The following is a 14,709-nucleotide window of genomic DNA, read 5'->3' on the forward strand; positions in this document are numbered from 1 at the left end:
CTGTTGACATGCGTTGTGAGCGTAGTTTCAACTATCTTTTGGTCTTATATGTCATGAATCATCCTGTTAGAAAGTCAGCCTTTCGGAACGCAATAACGTCAGACCTGAAAGTAAAGCACACCTTGTTGTTGTTTTAAACGTGACTAACGGGCTATGTTCAACCGTAGGCATCACATAGCAGTATTGGAACCTGATCCGAGGCCTTTTGATGGCAGCGGGACTGGAATGGGCGTTATCAAACTCTATCTTACAGTGCTACATCGTTGGCGTTTGGCTCTTTAATTCGTTTGCTTCTCTTTGTTTCCGGTTGTTTAAACGAAACGACTTGCCAGCATCACAACTGCAACAAATTCCACTGCACAACATTGACAACTCCCAAGGCGAGTTACTAGTTGTGATTATGTAATGGACGACAATCAGGCAGCATTGGGCGATCTAGCTCTTAAATGGCTTTGCCGACATGGACTCTCTTATAGTTTCTTCCAAATTCTTGCACAACTGGTTGTCTCGTGACTTGCCAGAGACCTTGTCTTCACACCTCGACCTCACACTAGGATCATCATGAACCTGTGCGAACGGTGCCAAAGGATCGACCTCCACAGCCTGCCGCCCGCTCTCGACACGACGGCAGACGGTCACCCCCTCGCCACGCTCAGCCAGATAGTCCAAGGGGCGGCCTCGGCCTGCTCCTTTTGCCGCATCGTCACGTCCTGCCTGTACAGCTTCGCGCAGCACGCCGAGTACCTGACGGAAACGGGACCCGTCGCGGCCCACGCAGACACGGTCCTCAGACTGCGGCAGGGCGTCCCGGACCGCGGCGACGGGGGCAAGCTCGGCGGCGTCCAGCTATTAGGGCCCGGGAGCCTCAAGACCAACATCCCGCTCTACGCGAAGAAAGGTTGGTAGCTAACTCTCTGCCGCTTGGTTGATGGCATATTCTTTTCATGCTGACCAGACCCCGCCTCCCCCTTAGAAAGTCCTGCGTGGCTCGACGGCGATATCCTCGAGTCTAACCTGTGCATGCCGCTGGATCCTCACGGGCTGAAGCCCAGCCAGTTCGTCAAGAAGCGAATGGACATCTGCATGTCACAGCACGAGCAGTGCCGAGTGTCCTTTTCTGGCCGCGACGCAGAACGCCAGCCGTCGGTGCCGCCACGTCGTCTGCTGAGCGTCATCCCATCGAAGCAAGAGGACTCGCCGCCGGACATACGACTCCTGGAGATCGCCAAAGACTCGGGCCTCGCCGTACAGTACGCGGCGCTCAGTCACTGCTGGGGCCCGCCCGAGAAGCGGCCGCCATGCACGCTCCGCGGCAACCTCGCGGAGCACAAGGAGGGCATCCCGTGGCTCACGCTCTCGCAGACCTTTAGGGACGCGTGCGGCCTCTGCGCCGACCTCGGGATCGGGTACCTGTGGATCGACTCCCTTTGCATCATCCAGGACGACGCGGCCGACTGGGAGACGGAGGCGTCCGTCATGGGGCTCACCTACGAGCAGGCGTCCCTCGTCATCGCCGCCTCGGCCGCCGCCGACTCGAGCCAGGGCCTCTTCGGCGTCCGACGGAGGAACGAGTTCGCGCAGCTGCGGTACAAGGGGCGGCGCGACAGCGGGGTGTACGCCTACCAGTCCCGGTCGCCCAAGTACCACGTCGACAACGGGCCGCTGAACGCGCGCGCCTGGGTGCTCCAGGAGTACATCCTCGCCCGGCGGGCGGCGCACTTCACGCGGTGGGGCGTCGTCTGGACGTGCCGCCGCGACCCGGCCGTCGCCGTGGACGAGTACGACGGCGGCTCCGGCGGCGGGCGGTCGTCGGTGCACCAGATCCCGCACACGTGGGAGAACGTCGTGCGGGACTACTCGCGGCGCGGGCTGACGTACAAGTCGGACAAGCTCGTCGCCATCCAGGGGCTCGCGGCGGCCTGGGCCGAGAGGCAGGGGAAGACGCCGTTCTGCGGGCTCGTGCTGGAGGACATGCCGCTGGGGCTGGCGTGGTTCTGGAGCGGGCACGGCGGGGAGAAGCTCGTCCGCGACGTTGGGGGCGCGCCGTCGTGGTCGTGGGCTTCGGTCACGGGGAAGGTCGATTTCCTTATGAGGGAGAACGAGGAGGCGACTCCGGGGATGGCGGTCGTGAGCGGGCGTATCGGGCTGGCTGACCAAGTCCGCTGTCCCGGTGGTTTGGTCTTTGACGGATCGCTTATCAAAGAGGTGGATGCTCGGATCGGCCCGTTCGACTGTCTTCCATCCTATATCGAGGACCTCCGGGCCATCGACCTGGAGTCGGAAACGATGAGGCACTTGGTCCCGGGAAGCGCGACCTGGTGTTCGCACACGAATCACGATGAACAGTTCTACATGCTGGTCGACCGGCAGAGGGGTAACATTGGCTGGTGTGCCTTTGACGAGAAGGCCGAGGCCACCAGGCCGATCAGCTGTCTGCCTCTTTTCAAGGAGTCGGTCAGGCCGTGGTATATGCCGCCGGTGGACACGGCAGAGCCGTTCTACATGTGGTGTTTGGTTGTGAGGAGGGCCGAGAATGGAGATGGCTTTCAGCGGGTAGGCTGGGGGCGCATCCTTGACCCGTCTTGGATAGAGGGCGAGCAGAGACAGGAGCTTCTACTCATATGAGCGTCGATAGAGACACGTTATGTGGTTTTCGCTTTCAATAACATGGACAGAAGCCGTTATGTAATGAAACGGATGCTTATCGAAACAGGGAGAGGAGTGTTCTAATACGTCCACAGGCGGCCGGTGGAATTGCTGTGACATTTGCAATTGCTGATGACTTGACTGACATAAAAACAAATCATCAAACCTCTACGTCCTATTGCGTAGCCTGCCCTTCCAGGACCTCTCCACCATCCTGGGCTGCTTGGTTGAAACAACGCAACTACCTACCGCATGGCAAGGATTAGCGTGAATCTCTGGTTGGATGGCGAGACACAGACGTACGGTGACTTTGCTTCTTCAGCCTCCAATCCCGCCTCCATCGTGGCGTAGATCTTGCCATGAAGCTCGAGATGTTTTCTGAAGTAGGTCTGATGATTGACCTCGCAGACGCTCTCCTCGTTTCCTCGATGTTCGCTGCAAAAGTCCCGATCGCAAAGCAAGCATCGTTGGGTGGCGGCCGCGGCACGGTTTCCGTGTCATTCGGAATTTCCAACTCGCATCCGCTCGCAGACAAAGCAACCAAGCGTCATCTTGTCTACAGTGATGAATTCAGTGGTCAGTAATGGGTAAAGAATCGAAGCAATACGGGGCAGGGGGGTTCCCTTCAGGGCGGCGGATGGCTATTTAACCATGTAAGGGATCTCGAGAAGAGCATGCATTGTGACGTCAACAAGCCACAGTTGCGCCTCTTTCGACTGAACAGACACAGTCGAATACATGCAAGCTACAAGATTGGCAGTGATGGATTGCGCCCTCTCTAGGTATAGCCGCGAACCTGTTGTCAAGTGACAGTTGTTGAATCGCCTCAATGAGAACTCGCCGCTTAATAGACTGCATCATGCAACCTACAGAGACCTACAGGATAGCCCCAACAAGTCGCCTGCTGCCACGTCGTTTTCAGGCGAGGTGACCGTCACCGAGTCTCTGATGCCCAGAGAGTATTTTGCGGTCTCGCTGCTGCCCTACCCTACACTTACTAACTGCTGGCGTGAGTGAGTAGGTGGGCGATGGGATGGAGCTAGCAACAAGAACCTGAGCGACTGAATGGCGAACTGAAATCCCGACATCGGCTTTACACAGCAGAACAACCTGAAAAGATTTAGATAATCTGTTCGAAGCGGCAGATAACACAAAGCGAGACCTTGCTAGGAACACTATTTGTGTATGAGAGGTCAGCGGCTGCCCCTGGGCCGTTTTCACTCATCAGGAGCCGTCCCTGTTTATAAAGTATTCAACCGACTCATGAGTTTCAATCAGGTGAGTTAAATACAAGGTTACATGCAATCAATCACCTTAGGTATGGATGTATCGTTAGAAGAAAAGACCGTTGATAGGATATCAGTGGATGGTAGGTATCCTTACTGATGATGGATCGCAATTCCTTATCGAGCTCAAAACTGTTTCTGACGCCCCTTTACTTACAGTCGATGAGATGCTATGGCTGGCGCAAGGAAGATGGCTACGGTCTTCAATGGAAGATCATGACTGGGATGCAGTGCCTCGTCGACAAGCCAGAGAACTAAACCATTAAGCTACTTAGGGATCCAACGCCGGAAGCGATTGACATGGCTGCCAACTGGACTAACCGATAGCTCTCTCGGCCTCGGTCTTCAAGGGGGCAGTCATCTCGACTTTTGGTTGTAGATGTGTGTTTACTCAACACTGAAGGGGCCAAGGCTTATATTACTTGCCGTTCTTCTCCCAAAGAACATGTGGCACTGTCCCACTGACATCACATGTAATTATGCCATGGATCCAGTGTTTCCTAACGTGAATTAGTGTGTTATTAATATGATTTAGTACAAAAAGCCCCTGGGTATCAATCGCGTTTCCCCTTGCCCTTCGCGTCCTCCTCGTCCGTGGTCGAGATGGACGCCTCGCTGTGGTTGACGCGGAAGCTGAAGTCGACAACGCCCACCAGGCTGCTGACGGAGCGGACGAGGCCCTCGAGGTCGTCGCACACGAGCGAGCTGCAGACCTGCAGCACGGCGAACTCGGTGTAGCCGTGCTGCTCGACGTTCCTCACGTCGAGGATGCTGCCGCTGCCGAGCGGGCTGATCATCTCCGTCAGCTCCGCCATGCCCGCGCTGGCGACCGTCGACGCGTCGCTGACGGGCGACTCGACGACGCTGGGCTTCCGCGCCGCCGCCGACGACCGAACCTCGGTGCCCGTGCGGGTGTTGACCGTGACGAGCCGGTGCTCAAGCTCGCTGCCCCGTCGTTGGATGATGCCCTGACCCTGACCCTGACCCTGGTCCTGGTCCTGGCCCTGGCTCTCATCTGGTTCCGGCCCGCGGAGGTGAAGCAGTTTCCGGGTGAGCTCGTTGGGCCGCGGCAGCTGCATGAAAGGCGGCAGGGACTGGCCCGAGAGCATCGAGTTGGAGAGCAGGGTGAGGGTGGAGAGGATGGTGTGCTGAGTCGGCTCGATGCCGGCGAGGACCTGGTTCAGGGCGCGGAGCCACTGGCGGTCGGGGTCGGTGTCGGAGGAGGCGGCGGTGGACGGCCTGGCGGCGTGGTGGCTGCGGCCGTCGCGGGGCTTCCAGGTGATGGTGTAGGCGATGAGGGTGAGGTAGCGCATGATGCTCGTGGAACGGCGGATGATGTCCTCGTAGGTGGCGCGCGGGAACTTGCCGCCGATGTCGGGCTCCCAGCGCTGCCACTGAGCGTGGCTGTCGAGGCTGGGCAGCAGCAGCAGCAGCTTGCCGAGGATGCGGCGCCTCTCCTTCTCCATCTTGTGGGCGGGCGAGCCGGGCCGCTTGATGTCGCCGTGGGTCTCCTCCATGGTGGCCTTGATGGTCTCGGTGACGACGCTGAAGTAGTTGGCCAGGAGGTACAGCGAGGCGCTGAGGTCGCGGCGGAGCCAGCGGCGGTCCGTCATGGGCGCCGGGAAGATGGTCCAGATGAAGGCCACGGCGCAGCCGGCGGCGACGCAGGCGAGGCGGTACGGGGCCAGCAGGTAGGTCGGGAGGTACGGCTGGCCCGTGGCGGCGGCGGCGGCCTCGCCGATCTTCTGGACCTGCAGCTCGTAGCCGATGATGAGCACCTGGGTGATGATGGTGATGAGCCAGACGGGCATGAAGCGCGGGTACTTGAGCACGAAGTACTGCTCGACGAAGATGAAGAGCCACAGGAACACGATGACGCCGGCGGTGCGCTCGACGACGATGTACCAGATGATGTAGGAGAAGACGACGGCCACGCAGGTGCCGCCCACGCGGCACACGAAGCCGAAGATGGACTGCCCCGCCGTGATGGTCATGCCGATGGCGATCATGATCATGGCCCACACGAGGCGCTGCTCGTTGAAGAAGGTCTGCGTGCTCCGCAGGAAGGCCATGATGCCGATGGTCATGGTCGCCACGGCCACCCGGAACCCGAACATGGACTCGCCGGACCCGACGAAGCCCGAGAACCGCCGGACCGCGTTGCCGAGGTGCTGCCACGCGCCGTGCGCCGGCAGGTGCTCCGGGTCCTTCTTCTTGTTGTACCCGTCGCCCGCGTACACGATGTTGGCCCCCATCTCGGCCACGTCCGGCGTCTGCTCCGGCGACGCGTCCTCGGTGCTGCAGACGCCGCGGAACCACTTCTTGAGCCGCTTCTGCGACGGCACGATGAGCCGCTTGCGCGCCATCGTGCCGTCCGCCACCTTGGAGTCGGCGAAGAGCACGAGGTCCTGCACCGCCTCGCCGAGCGCCAGCATGAGCTGCTCCATGTACAGCATCACGTAGAGCTGCGTCTGGTCGCGCTCGCGCATCCGCGTCTCGAGCCGCTTGAGCTTGAGGTCCCGCCGTTCCTGCTCCGTCGCCAGCTGCCTCTCGCGCAGCCACGTCCGGAGCATCTCGCCCTTCTTGTCGTTGAAGTCCTGCACCCTGCTGGCGAGCACCTCGGCGAACCCGGCGTCTCCGGGCTGCGCGCCGCCGTTCTTGGCCCCGGCGTCCTTCTCGACGTCGACGTCGGCCGCCGTCTGGGTCGTCGTGCTGGTCTTCGTCTTCTTCTGCTTCGGCCTCGGCGCGAGTTCCAGCACGATGGCGGCGTGTTCGAGAGCCTGGTCCATGGCCTCGGTGAGGATCTCGTACGGCTCGTGCAGCTGCTCCATGATCTCGTTCCACACCCTCTTCTCCCGGCTCTTCTCGGCGTCCGTGTCCCCCGCTCCTCCTCCTCCTCCTCCTGCTTCGACGCCCCATCCGTGCTTGTCGGCCGCGCGCCGGAAGATGTCGACGATGGTGCTGATGCCGTTGAGGGGGATCATGATGCTCCGCAGCCGGTTGTAGATCTCGCCAATGTCCTTGGAGTTGAGCTTGCCGTACGCAATGTCCCGCTTGGCGAACAGGATGTCGCCGTGCATCTTTCCGAACAGCGCCGAGATGGCCAGCGCCGTGGCCTTGACCTCGGCGGCCGCCTTTGCCTCCTTTGTCAGTTCGGGCCTCTTTTCCTTCTTCGTCTTCTTCTTCTTCTTCTTGTTGCTGTTGTTCTTCCTGAAGACGCTGCTGCTCTTGGTCTCGTGACGCTCCAGCATGTCTGGGCTCGACAGGGTCTGCAGGTAGTTGAGCTGCAGCCGGATGGACTTGCGGACGAGGCCGATGGCGCCGTTGAACTCGGCGCTCACGACCTTGCGGCTCGAGACGGGGAACACAAGGAGCGAGACGCCCGTGGCGATGCCCATGGCGCAGAGCATGGCGACGAGCAGGCGCCGCACGAACGACTCGGCCGACGCGGTGGTCACCATCAGCGGGCCAAAGGTGCAGGCGACGTTCATGAAGATGGAGTAGATCATGACGGGCAGATTCATGGCCGGGAACTTGGCCCGCAGCGTGTTGGAGATCCAGATGTTGAAGAAGAGCCAGATGCCGCAGACGACCGACTGGCTCGAGTTGTAGACGGGCAGGCCGGTGGCCAGCTCCTCGGCCGAGGCCGTGTTGCGCCGGGCCCGCACGCCGGTCCACAGCGCCAGCATGGAGAGGGCGCCGCCGATGAGGATGCCGACGACGTTCAGGACGAGGTTCTGCAGGTACTTGCCCCGCGGCAGGATGGCCAGGGCGAGCACCGAGATGATGGGCACGAGGTAGCCCAGCGTCGCGAAGTACTGCGCGACGGGCGTCGACTGGTACATGGCGACGCCGATCAGCGGCGGCAGCGAGCCCTTGAACATCATGATGAGCGTCGGCGCGTCGAGGCCCAGCCGGGCCATGAGGTTCGGCTTCGGCGGCGGCGGCAGCCTCCTGGACGCGCTGCTTGTGGCGCTGGCGGCGGTCGCATTCGTCGGAGCCCGCACCGGAGCTCTCCCGCTCCCACTTCCGCTCCCGCTCTCGCTCTCACTCTCACTCTCACTTTCACTGTCGTCCTCGCTCTCACTCTCCGGCTCGGGTTCCGGAGGCTCCTCGTACCGGTCATCGGGGCCCGTCCTCTTGGGTTCTTCGGAAGCCATTGTTTACGTTGTCATCGGTGACCGGGGGCTGTTACTGCTGCTGCTGTTGCTGCTGCTGTGCTGTTGGTATCGCTGTTGTTATTGTTGTCGGCGTCGCGACTGTTGAGTTTACGTGATTATGTCGTCCAGTGTGGTTCGGTCGAACATTCAGGACGGAGGAGAATAGATGATGGATGGGTGGGTGGGTGATGTTGAGATGGCGGTCTCAGTCAGCCACACCACACTCTAATTTTTTTTTCTCTCCCTCTCACTGAGTCCGGAACCGCGCTGTGGATGAGTGAGATAGATGGATAGGTTTGTTTTGGTCGAGGCTCATTGGGTGTAATGATGTAATTGCGGAGTTCGCCGCGTTTCTCCTTGTCTCTCTAGTCGACGATGGCAAGCAGATGCCGGCAAGTTTCGCGCTAGCCGGGTCTAATGTGGGCTTTTTTCACTCTTCTCCCCCAGTTTGGTTGGACAGGAGGGGAGAGGAGAGGAGAGAAAGCGGGAGAAACTAATGAGACGACCTAAAATAGGTGGTGGTGGCCGTGAACTCAACGTGAGACGACGAGTCAGTCGGTCTTCATCTTCATGCACGAGCACGGGCCTTCATCTCGGCTCGGATGAGATGAGATGGAAATCAAATGAGATAAGCTGAGATGTACGATGTATAAAGAGAACTGTGACGGAGATAGATGGATAGAGTGTAGAGAGAACCGAGAGAGGGTTTATATGATAATCGTTCCAAGGTCATGCTCTCAATCAGACCAAAATGCCGTGCTGTCCGTTCGTCCATTGCGAAGCGGCGTGATGAGTGAGAACCCAGAGAGTACCCGTGTGTGAGTAAGCGGATGAATACATATCGTCATGAACTGGTCATCAAAGCCAGAAGCAGCGCATAATCAAGTGAGACTCTGTACTTGATTTGAGCACGCCTGTATCTCCAGCTGGCAGCAATCCCATGAAGCCCAGATCAATCGTATTTGTTTGCTTAGCCAACTCGTTTGAAGACTTCAATCGTCGGCGAAAGGGCGGGGGACTCCCTCGGCATGAATCATCCCTGCATCTCAGCCCTAAAGTCAGATCTCTCGGTGGGACCCGGGTTCTAGATGGTCGGCAGGCCCGTGAGATTCGCCAACCAATGGCCATAAAACATTAACCTTGGGCTCATCGCGATAGGTAAGAGTCATCAATTGTGAACGACGACATCCCAAAGACTCTAGGGAGCCACACGGTCGCTTACACCTTGGCCATGCTCCTCTCTCGTGGGTGATAAATTGAAGCAAAACATCATGTGGGCATAGACCCCGACGACGGACTTTCGGGTTTGCCCGGCCAAGAGACGACCGGCATGCGTCCCTCTGCCGGTATTCTTAATGTTACATTTACAAAAACGGGATTCGTTGCTTCAAATCACCCAGTTTTCTTTACCGGGTAATGCGAAAGGCTACTCTGGAAAAAGACAATGTTAATTCGGTTGCCCAATTGCTCCATTCCACCCAATTTTCAGCCGTGGTTGTGCTCCAGTGGTCTCAGTAACGCAAACATGCGATATCGCAGTAGTGGTGTTCACGCTGAATGGAGACCTGATGATTTGGAATAGCTCTCGACCCCAGAAAAGTAACCGCCGTTGGAGTTCGTCGGCTTGTGACTAGGAATGCCCACCACCAACCACACCGGACAGTCAACGCATGGGTTCTTCAACCATTCTACAGACCCATCCGGCATCTTGTTGAACCCAGCTTCCCACCATCTCCATGAGTTCAATCGTCAAAGAACACAAGACACTTGAGCTCCATGCTCGCTCTCTCGGGGTGGTCCTCATACTCCGAGTCCTCAAAACAGCTGTGGAACACGCTCATCTTGGACTCGAACCTGTTCACCCCCTCGCTGTCCCACTGCAGGAACATGACGGGCTCGTCCGGCTGCTGGTGCCCCAGGAAGACCCACTCGTGGTGTTCGGCGTACGACGCCGTGTCCAGCCAGTAGTCTCCGGCGTCCTTGCCGAACACCTTGAACGTGTCCGCGGGCCGCGAGAAGATCTGCGCGTGCCGCTCCTCGGGCCTGATGCTGCTGGGCACCAGGAACGCCAGCGGGTCGCGTGTGATGGTCTTGAGCGGCCTCCACACGTTGACCAGGAGGACGCGGGCCTTGGGGGGTAGTGCCGTAGGCGGGGGCTCCATCTTGGCCACGCTCGCCTTGAGCAGCTCGAAGCCGCTGTCGACGGTGGAGTCCGTGTGGATGGCGAAGACGGGCGTCGTGTCCGTCTTGGCCCCGCTGAAGTCCGAGTGTCGGATCCGCTGGGCGGTGGTGAACGTCCTCTTGGCTCCGAGACTGACGTGGGGGGGGGGGGGGGGGGGGGGGTTGAGTTAGCTGTTGTTCACCACACAGTTCCATGGCCGAGCCTGGTGTGGGATTACTGACTGCTTCTTGATCAGTTCGGGCGTCTCCCGCAGCAGCACCTCCCGAACTTCGTCCTCGTTGGTCCAGTCCTTGATGTCAATCTTGTTCTTCAGGAACGCCAGCCCGTCGTGTTCTATCGTGAACCGATCCATCTCGGACCGGATGTCGCGCATAAACACGGTGCGCTCATCTCTGTACTTGTCGCTTTCGGAGTACAGGTTGATTGGTGTTTGCATGAACTCGGGCGACGGGGGCAGTTTCCGGTAGGTGAGTTTGGTCCAGACCCGGGTGCAGCAGCTGATGGAGAAGACATGGTCTGAGGTTATGATTTTTTACAAAAGATCAAAGATGGTGTCACGAGTTAGAGCACACAGTAAGGCATATGAGAATAGGGGAGAAAGATGCTTATTCTGTATAATGTAAAGAGAGTGAAATGTAGTCTGGTTATATACATCTAACCACGTGAATTGGCACGTGAGGGGACTGATTCAGGGAGCTTCTGATATACGAGGGTATTCCTGTGACAGATGGAACCTTGGGTAAATCGCTATTCCAGTATATGGACTGTGACGACGTTGAGAGCTGTCTCGTAAATGTCCCCTCAGCTATTAAAGGGCAGATATCTTGCTACCCCAGCTGCTTCGCTCTCAACTTCCAATCCCGAACGGCGTGCTTGATGCTGTACGTGCGACATACTCTATCATCCGGAAAGCGGTTTCGGTATCGGCACATTGTTGAACGGCCGGGTTGGTTGGAAAAAGCATCTGTAGGAACATGAGATAGGATCCGCCAAGCCCCAACCCGACCCCGCGACTCATATCCAAATGGATCGTCGCTATTGCCTTGTAGAGTTCCGCATACGTATCCTCCCCTCTTGGCCGCAAAGTTGCTCAGTAGAAGTGGATGTTTTACTTTCGTACAGGGCGGAACTGCCTCACTGAAGGCGTGCATGGGAGGAAGCAGGGGGACTAAGAGGCATGGAGAGCGTCTTTGCTTCGTAAGGGGTGCGTTTATTAACAATCCTCAATATAGACAGTACGCGACCATCTTGCGCCCCACCTCACGCATGATCGATTGTAGAGTCGTCATGGTTCTGAAAGTTGACCAGGCCGCTTGGGAGGATGACTTGATTGGGCATCATCGATGACCAACAACTTGCCGCTCCGTAAACAGCGGCGAGGATCGGATCGCGGCGAGTCAGGCAGCGGCATGCTAAGCCGTTATGTGTAGCATCTTCCTGTTTCTTTTAGAGCGATTGAAGATCGGCCAGCTGTGTCTTCTGTTGATTGGTACGGGACAACCTTCCCTTATGGGTTACTGCGTGGCGAGCCCTCCTTGGTTGAAGCTTGTGGTGATGACAAGGGCAGCAATATGGGGTAAAGACAAACCTGCGAGCAACCTGAACTTTAACCACGGGCTTTTGAGATATCCTACCGGAGGTAAGCCCGCAGTTTGACAAGCAGCTTGGGAGAAGCTGAACGATGTGCCTCGGCCAGGGGGTGCTGCATGGGATCAGGGCCTGGAGTTGCCTTGTCAAGTCTCAATTGCTATTTCCGAAAATACGAGTACGTCGCGTCGTGTCGTTTCCCGCGTGGCCAAGCCAGAGTGACGGTCTTCTTGAATTCCGAGGCTTGGATGCTTCCGAGATCAGTACCGAGATCCGCCAAAAAGGTACCAGACGCCCTCTCATGATACTTTTTCAGCGGGGGATGACGTGGACGCGGATGTTGTCGGAATGAAACGCATCCAGTTGAAGAGTTTTCGCCTGCCATGCAAACAAAAGAACGATGGTTTTTTTTGAAGAATGTATCGTGATGGCTGGAATAGAGTCGTCCATGGCGTGCCCAGTGAACCCTTGACTGAAGCAGCAATTCTGGGATCAAACGAAACAGCTCTTCACAGATTCAAATGCAATTTTGTCAAAAGTTCCTCAAGTGTAACTAGCAAACTCGTTCACATTTCCCTTGCGGGCTGCTGGCTATAATCCCACCCAAACGACCCTCACCAAACTACACCCCCAAGACATCCTGAGAGATCTCCTTCAGAGAATCAAACTTGGCAGCAGAAGCAGACTTGCCGGTGCCCTTCCAGTCGGCCGGAACATAGGACTCATCGCTGCTCTTCCCTAGCTTGTACGACTCCTGCGGACTCTCGTCGATAACGACGTTGTCGTTCCTCGACTCGTTCTTGATCCGATTGTTGAGATCCGGCTTCACCTCGAGGATCTCGGGGAACACTCTGGCAGCTCGCTCGGGAAACGATTCCAGGTACGCCCGCCAGCCCGCCCGGCAGTCGTCGCACAGCTGTACGCCGCCGAAGCAGTGCGTCCCCTCGGCGCCGTAAGAGTCGCGGTAGAGGCAACGGCCGCACCGGTCCTTGTCCGCGGCCTCGAGAAACCCCGGGAGCTCGGGAAACATGAGATCCCCGCTGCGGTTCGCCACGAGGTCCTTGTACCGCTGGACGCTCTGGTTACAGGAAGGGCTGCCGCTGGAAGAGCTGCCGGCGACGCGGGTGGCGTCGACGCGGTTCCAGAGCTTGAAGTTGCGGCGGGTCTGGTTCACAACCTTGAGCGTCTCGGCCGTCCCGACGGTGAGCCCTTCCTCGACGAATCGGTACCTGCGCATCATCATGTGGATGGGACCCCCGAAGAAGCGGGTGAAGTTGATGACGGAAGGTCCCTCACGTCGGCGAGCCCACTGCGAGATGAGAAAGGTTAGTTTAAAATAATGTTGCCTGGAAGAGAACACAATAGGAATAGCAAGTAGCCAGAAGAAGACCTTACAGCAACATCCAACGCCCACAAGACTTCTCTGCAGCGGGCGAATGCTGTGACCCGCTGGTCCTCGGGCATGTAGGCAAAGGTGCTGTTGGTCTCGCCCTCGGCGCGGTGCTTGTAAAAGGCGACGGCGTCATACAGAGTATCGCCCATCTCGGTCAGGATCTCAAACTCCTCTTCAGTGAACCAGACGTCGTCAAGGTCGTTACAGGCCAGGGCCGAGGCGATGGTGAACCGCGCGAGGGCGTCGCAGTCCCGGAGACGGAACCAGTGGCGCGGGGAGAGGGTCAGCGAGTCGACGTAGCGGCGAAACAGCTCGCCACTCCTCCGGCCGCTGGACTTGTCGGCCGTCACGAGGAGGAACGTCTTGTACTCGCGGGCCATCAGCTCGTGGCCCGCGGTGCCGTCGAACAGCGCCGCCAGCGTGCCGTCGAGGGAGTAGCCGAGGATGTTGTCGCCGGCCGTGACGTCGACGAGCGAGCCTTTGAACTCGGCGATGATGCCCATGACGATGATGCGCATGAAGGCGACGTAGCGGTCCCAGTTGGTGTACTGGGGGATGACGCACCGGGTGTACACCCAAGCGCAGGCGTACGCCTCGGCCTTGAGCTTGTCTGGGATGTCGATGTCTTTGAGATCATCGGCGATGTCTGAGGGATAGTACCAGGTGTCGTTGAACTTGCGAAACTTGTGAGCGTGTTGGTCGTGGGGGATCGAGTTGGGTTCAGCAGTGCCAGCACGGCTGTCCTCGGGTGAAACTTCGTAAATGGCCATTGTTACTGTTTAATGTTAGAGTTGCTTGAGATGGGGATGCTTTATGTTTCTGACAGGATTTTGGAAGACTCTACGACGACCAAGTTGATTGATGGTTGTTGGCACGGATGGGATGACATGCGATTGATAACACCGGCTCTTTAACATGAACTGAGCATCCCATCCCTGCTTACGTCAGTTGCCAGTGTATCCTGCGTCGGCCCCTTTGAAGCCCGTTCATGTCCTTCAGACTATCATTCAATCAGCGGTGTTGGGAGCAAGGCGAGCCGCCAATATGGAATGGCCGTGCTCTGAGAAACACGTAACATGGTTTTTGGCAAGGTGTTGGTAAAGGAGATTCTTGCCTCGCTACGGATTACAGGCGTCGTCGATCCGATGGATTCTGTAGAGGCGTCTTCTCGAGTCAGTTGAAGGTATTCGGAACCTCTTGGCCAGACAAGGGTTGTAAAAGTACGGGGGCGACTACTGTACTTAGTTGCTAAGCGGGACTTTGCCAAGTCCGAGGATAACAACGCTTACTGTGCGAAAAAAAACACCGTGTATGGCCCACCTTCTCTGCTACCTAAGTATCTGTACAGATATGTGATAGACAAACCCCTGGCCCCAGCTCCAAGTTGCCGATGGGATGATGTCTTAGCTCGTATACAGGCGGCTGAAAGGGGAAAAACTGCTCTGCATACGGAGT

The 14,709-nt window shown here is 57.8% G+C and overlaps 4 protein-coding genes across 4 annotated transcripts; 1 reads left to right on the forward strand and 3 right to left on the reverse strand.

The window, feature by feature from the left end:
- Positions 1-561: 561 nt before the first annotated feature.
- Positions 562-2,625, forward strand: CH63R_08300 (Heterokaryon incompatibility protein; the record flags this gene model as incomplete). Its single annotated transcript, XM_018303274.1, has 2 exons — positions 562-898; positions 974-2,625. The coding sequence occupies 2 exons, from the start codon at positions 562-564 to the stop codon at positions 2,623-2,625; spliced, it is 1,989 nt and encodes a 662-aa protein (XP_018158052.1).
- Positions 2,626-4,486: 1,861 nt separating this feature from the next.
- Positions 4,487-8,092, reverse strand: CH63R_08301 (uncharacterized protein; the record flags this gene model as incomplete). The annotated part of the gene is made up of 1 exon (XM_018303275.1): positions 4,487-8,092. The coding sequence occupies one exon, from the start codon at positions 8,090-8,092 to the stop codon at positions 4,487-4,489; it is 3,606 nt and encodes a 1,201-aa protein (XP_018158053.1).
- Positions 8,093-9,834: 1,742 nt separating this feature from the next.
- CH63R_08302 (GA4 desaturase) lies at positions 9,835-10,710 on the reverse strand (the record flags this gene model as incomplete). Its single annotated transcript, XM_018303276.1, has 2 exons — positions 9,835-10,348; positions 10,496-10,710. 2 exons carry the CDS (start codon positions 10,708-10,710, stop codon positions 9,835-9,837), a joined length of 729 nt encoding a protein of 242 aa, XP_018158054.1.
- Positions 10,711-12,483: 1,773 nt separating this feature from the next.
- CH63R_08303 (uncharacterized protein) lies at positions 12,484-14,024 on the reverse strand (the record flags this gene model as incomplete). The annotated part of the gene is made up of 2 exons (XM_018303277.1): positions 12,484-13,170; positions 13,257-14,024. The coding sequence occupies 2 exons, from the start codon at positions 14,022-14,024 to the stop codon at positions 12,484-12,486; spliced, it is 1,455 nt and encodes a 484-aa protein (XP_018158055.1).
- Between the last annotated feature and the right edge of the window lie 685 nt (positions 14,025-14,709).

Source organism: Colletotrichum higginsianum, chromosome 5 (assembly GCF_001672515.1).
Source record: "Colletotrichum higginsianum IMI 349063 chromosome 5, whole genome shotgun sequence".
Taxonomy (NCBI): domain Eukaryota; kingdom Fungi; phylum Ascomycota; class Sordariomycetes; order Glomerellales; family Glomerellaceae; genus Colletotrichum; species Colletotrichum higginsianum.